The following is a 6355-nucleotide window of genomic DNA, read 5'->3' as shown; positions in this document are numbered from 1 at the left end:
AAATCAAAGAGCCCGCGGTGTTTGCATACAGTGGTCCCGGGGAAACAATTTTGAAGGTTCCTCTTCAGTCACATTACAAACTATGTAATACTATAACATTATTCCGTGTTATAACTTTTAAAATTGTTTAAAGGACAGTGAAATATTCAGCTTTTGTTTTTTATATTAGTTTATAGATTGCTGTAAAAGACCGTGATTAAGTAGCTGATATATTGTGTTTGAATATTGTGTTTTATTGTGCTTTTGGACTCATAATATTTTATTTTCACCGTATAAAATGGGTTTGTATCACTATAATAGAAAAGTCATTCTATACAGATCAATGGTTTTATACAAGAAGCTATAAAGATTGCTTTTAGGATTATATGTGGTTCATGCTGGAAAAATATTAAAGAAAAAAACTCTTATGGTTTAATAGTTTAAAATCGTTTTTTTTTTTTTTTTGCGATTCGAAAGATTCGATTTTCTGACTCAAAATCCCCGCCGATCTAGGCTTTACCCGCCAGTGACATGACTCGCTCGGCAACACCAAAGAGCATGGATCATTCTAAGCTCTTTGGCAACACTGACACCTACAGTATTCAAACTTTAAACTATACAGTCATTTATAATAACTTTAAAATTATATAATATAAAAATTTATATAATATAAAATTTTATATAATATAATATAATATAATATAATATAATATAATATAATATAATATAATATAATATAATATAATATAATATAATATAATATAATATAATATAATATAATATCGACACCTATCCACTCTACACAGATCGCCGCAAATCATTTATAATCATGTACGGGAGGTGGCGCTGTGCTCTTTTAAAAAGAAGAGCGAAAACCAACGAGGAAGAACGAGAACAATTACAGAAAGTATTTAAGAACATGACATTAAAGCACATATTGAGTCTGTCTGGAGCAAGTTCAACAGTTAATGCAGTTATACAGTTTCTGAAAACAACACAGCTAGCAAACAGGATTTAGAAAGTTTTTTTTAATATACAGATTATTAATAATAATAAAAAAAAAAAAAAAAAAATATATATATATATATATATATATATATATATATATATATATATATATATATATATATATATATATATATATATATATATATATATATATATATATATACACACACACACACACACACACATCCCAAATGATTACATCTCAGTCCAGAAGGTGGCGGTAATGCACTAAGTTTGCTAGCTGCCAACAAAATACCACAGAAGAAGCAGAACGAGGAAGAAATGCATTCTTCTTGTTTTGAAATTCAAGGTATGATTGTTGCAAATTTTTCCCTGTTGTTTTGGGATTCTTTAGTATAACCTGTATTTACATATTGTCTTAAGTAAAAACGTATAAAGTAATTATTCATCGGCATCCTTCGAGAAGCATAATGGTTTTAGGGTCAGTTTTTATAAACCTTGGCAGTAATGAGCAGCACACGGGCTCTGGTGAGTTGCTCAATACTTTCTCTGCAAGACTCCTGTTTTGTATATCCATGCTGCAAAGACTGTCTGTCCAGAGTACGCCTGGAAAGCAAACGGTATGTATGTAGTATGTTACATTTTTTAAACCTAATTCTTCATAGAATTTGATGTAATTTCTGGTCTATTACGAATTATATTGTTCAAAAGTATTTGGTGAAAGTGTGAGTGTATACTCTAGCTATAACACAATTACTATTATCTGTAACGTTAGGTTTATATTGTTCACCAATGCTGACGTTAGGTCTGTGGATTGATATAAATTTGGAGAAAAGGTTATAAAAGTGTACAATAAATGAAAGAAAGAAAAAAAAAGTCTACAGATTAATGAAAAATATTTAATAAATAATATAATTATTAACATTAAAATAACCCAACGTTTTATCCTGACATAAAGTTGTTTTTATATTCACACATTCAGACTTTAGCTGTATTAATATAGCTTCAGAAATGTATTCTCGAAAGTCTCGAAATCATATTAGCAGCCAGTGACTATCAAAGCACAACATTCTTCTGAGTCAGTGAAATAGTGCTAATGTTGTTTTGAAGTCATGCTTGCATGCGATTTCAGACCCAATATTCAAAGTACAATATAAAGACCATGTCACAAGTTGTCACTGTTCAAAAATGAATTAATGCGCGAATATAAAACCAACTTTACCTTAATACTTTTTAAATTAGGATTAATACATAAACATCACAAAAGAAACACAAAAAATGAGATTTAGATCAAATTAATATATATTAATTATAATATTTGTAAAATAATAAATTACAAAAATGTAAGATAAGGCACGGTGGCTCAGTGGTCAGCACTGTCACCTCACAGCAAAAGTGTTGCTGGATCGAGTCTCGGTTGGACCAGTTGGCATTTCTGTGTGGAGTTTGCATGTTCTCCCCGCGTTGGCATGGGTTTCCTCCGAGTGCTCTGGTTTCCCCCACAAGTCCAAAGACATGCGCTAAAAGTGACTTGAATAAATTAAATTAGTCAAAGTGTATGAGTGTGTGAATGGATGTTTCCCAGTACTGGGTTGCAGCTGGATAAGCATCCACTGCATAAAACATATGCCGAATAGTTGGTGGTTCATTCCGCTCTGGCAACCTCTGAAATAGAGATTAAACCGAGGGAAAATGAATGAACAGATTTACAGTGTAAGATTACAATAATTCATCAAAATTTTGGTTAAAATAAATGTGTAAATGATTGAATGAATGAATACAGTGCCATGATGAATAGAAAAAAGTTAATATTTTCCAAATAATTTTATAGACCCATTTACCTCACATGAGAATGATGTATTTGAGGATCTGTGGAATCTAAATGATATAACCTTTCTGAATTAATACTCAAACATCTATAAAATATCTATAAATGTTATGATTTATTGTATGTCTGAATTACTGTATATCTTTAGGGTTGTATGTGGAAGGTGTGGATTCACGTGTGACTCACAAAACGTGGACTACAGATACAGGCTGTCAGTTAAAGTGTCCAGAAACCAAGATATATTTGGAGTGACAGTATTTGGTGGCTGTTTAAATCCTTTTTTTGGCATTACTGCTGGTGGCCTTCAAAGGTATGATACTTGATTTTAACATGTTCTCAATTATTTTTTGTTGTAAATGTATTTGTATTCATTACTGATATAATTTTTTTTGGTTGGTTTACAGATTTATTGAATTAGAGAAATCTGATGGCAAACATACTGTTCAAGAACTGCTCATCAAAGCTCTAGAAGACTGCTTCATAGGAAGATCAGTTATTTTTGGGTTAAAGGTATGAAGCATTTGTTCATTTATAGAAGACTTTATTATCTAACACTCCATTATTTTTAGAAATATTTACATTTTACAACTCCTAGAGGTAAAACTGTTGCGTTTTACCATATTTGAAAAATAACATGGTTGCAGCAGGTGCAATGATATTATGCAGCTCCTGAATATAATCCACAGCTACTGTAAATAACTAGGTAGCAGCGCTGCCTAATATCATTGTGCCTGCTGCAGCCATGGTACGGCAGCAATATTCCTTGATTATTACGCCAGTATGAGAGTATACTTTTCATTTTTTGTTGATGTTAATACAAAATGTATCTATATAAGAGTTAAGCTTTAAATAGGAAAATTATCAAAACTTTTTTTACAAGTTTTAAATGAGACACTAACAATCTAATTCAGTTATTTACGCTAAGCTAAATGTGCTCCTGCCAGACCCAGAGATTGGCTGAATGTATTCAAAAATGGTAAAGCTCAACAGTTTAACTTTAGGAGGTTTGTAAAATTAGCCTATTGTCAAAAGAGTGGAGTGTTCCTTTAATATGGGGTGAGATGTCAGTGGTCAGGGGTGTCCAAACTTGGTCCTGGAGGGCCAGTGTCCTGCATATTTCAGTTCCAACCCCAATTAATTACACCTGGTTTAGTTGATTCTCTTTTTATTAACTTTACTCATTTCTTCCAAACAGGTTCCCTGTAATAAAGCCAAGACATCTTCTCTGTCTGGACATTTTGTGGCTTGTCAAATAGTTGCTCCGTGTGAGTCCTTGATGGGATGTACAGTAATCGATTATCTTAAAACCCTCCTGCAAGCGAATTCAAATTCATGCCGTTATGAATCTGCAAGCAATGTTTGTTTTTCACAACAGAGGAATTCACAGAGTTTGCAAAGTTTTGATTACACTCCTCCATCATGTGCAAGGTTGGATTCTCAACCAAGCAGCCAAGAATTCACTATCTCAAGTGTATGGCAATCACCTGGATTACGCTTTCTTCCAGAAGAATTAAATAATAACTTTTTACAGCAGTCCAGAGTTTGCGATAATAATATTCCTTCACCAAAAAATAAAGAGACAAGAACAAGTGAATGCAGCTCAAGCGAAACAAATCAGCCTAAGCATGAAGAACTAAAGGATGAAACGCAGAACAGTCACAGAAAATCTTTTTCCACAAGCTGTGACATGTTTGATTCATCAGCACGTTTTAACATTTCTACTACATATGATGCCGTCAATCCACTGAGCACCTTTTCTAGCCAAAGAGTTTATGAAGTAACCACATTCGCACAGCACCTTGTAAGAACTGTACCTGTGGAAAATCTTGATGCACCTGTTGATGAGAAATCACTTTATAGTCATTCTGGTCAAGATCTAAGTTTAAATTTAGAGGATGCACCTTTATCTGAAAGCTTACAAGATTTTGTTGAGCCTCCGATATCAGAGATTATTGAAACAAGGGAGTGCAGTTCTGGTGAAAGAGATCAAGTGATTCAAGAGCAAAACAGATGCTGTCAGATTGACAATTCAGTGAGCATACAAATGCAACAATACAAAATTGAACAAAAAGAGAATTGTGAAAATGACTGTTTAGAAAATCCTGAAACTACACTGAACAACTATGCAATTACTACGTTTCTCACAACCAGTTCCTCAAGGCTAAAAGGGTTGCCTTTTAGTTCTACAAATAACAGATTGTCATTTTCTAACAAAAAAGAACTTTGTTTAAACAGAAAAATAACCAACAGCCCCTCTGTGGCTTTTTGTTCAGTAAACCATGAAAAGGGCAAATATTTCAGGCACTGCACACAAAGTGAGGTCCATTCTGTAAACTGCAAAGTCAAGCAGGAACTGATTGTGTTTGATGACCATGAGGATAAATACAATTGCTCTGTAGACTTGTTTGCTTCTGGTCAAAGCGGTATGGACATGAACCTTTCGGATGTGACAGAGATTTCTAAAGTAAATGAACAGAGGAGTGTCAACACATCAGAGCCTGGAGTTTCTGATCCCCTGCTTTTTTCACCATGTTTACAGTCCACCCCTGTTTCTCATTTTCAGCACTCATGTGGGCCAAAAACTGGGAGAAGACGTAAACATGTAGGCTTACTGTGCTCCAAAGGCATTAAATGTGAGTTTAAAAGTAAGACTACTGATCTGAGGTTAAGTGATAAAAGACTGAAATTTGATCAGATGCCAAATGATGAATGTATTGAGAATACAAATTGTAATTTATCTGCAACTGAGTGGTCCAGAGATCTTTTTGAAAATTCTTTTTGAATTGAAACAGAGATTATTTATAAATTAAGTTGTAATTTAAATCATTTTTTGCTGATTAAATTGTAAATAAGCTGTATGAACATGAATTTATAATGATTTATAATACACACAGACACATATGTTGCCCAGAATAAATGAGTACACCCTTTACAGATCTCTCTTTTTAACTGATAATTTCAATTGGATCCTGTACAATAATTTGTTCGAAAAGAAGATTCGAAAGACCCACACCTCACTGACAAAGGTTCAGAATTTGTCCCATACACAAGCTCATTTGTCCTATTTTGACTGCTATGCCATTATAAATTGTGGATATAACCATGGAAGAAGGCTTTAAGATGAAGCAGAATCCTCTTTTGGCTCTTGCTTCAGCATGACTGAGGAAAGTTGAATGAGCTGGCCAGTTTGTGTTTGCCTAATAAATGACAATAGGCTAGTTTTTCATTTAAAACATGAATCGCATAATTTTTTTTTTCTGATGATATGTGATGTAATAAATTTGTATTTGAAAAATAAATATTATTCTCATTTTTGTCTTCTAAATCTTTTGGAAATGTTTTGGTACACCAAAAAGTGATGACCATCCATGTTGACCATCCGATAAGCTAATCCAGCAAAAAAAAAAAAAAAAAAAAAAGTGCTTAAAAAGTATTTAAACCTCATAGTTATATAGAAAATGAGGCTAATAACTGCAACAAGGTCAATATTTTAAGAAAAAGGAAACATCCCTTTCCCCCGACTGGCTACAGGCCTGTTATGGATAAATATTAAATAAAACTTTCATAATGAGGAAAAAG

The 6355-nt window shown here is 33.0% G+C and overlaps 1 protein-coding gene across 1 annotated transcript; it reads left to right on the top strand.

The window, feature by feature from the left end:
• Positions 1-1259: 1259 nt before the first annotated feature.
• On the top strand, positions 1260-6086 carry ddias (DNA damage-induced apoptosis suppressor). The gene is made up of 4 exons (XM_056446187.1): positions 1260-1568; positions 2925-3086; positions 3181-3286; positions 3972-6086. The coding sequence occupies exons 1-4, from the start codon at positions 1456-1458 to the stop codon at positions 5556-5558; spliced, it is 1968 nt and encodes a 655-aa protein (XP_056302162.1). The 5' UTR covers positions 1260-1455; the 3' UTR covers positions 5559-6086.
• The last annotated feature ends 269 nt before the right edge of the window (positions 6087-6355 follow it).

The sequence above is a fragment of the Danio aesculapii genome, chromosome 21, assembly GCF_903798145.1.
Source record: "Danio aesculapii chromosome 21, fDanAes4.1, whole genome shotgun sequence".
In the NCBI taxonomy this organism is placed as follows: Eukaryota; Metazoa; Chordata; class Actinopteri; order Cypriniformes; family Danionidae; genus Danio; species Danio aesculapii.
This window is presented reverse-complemented; position numbering and strand designations above follow the sequence as displayed.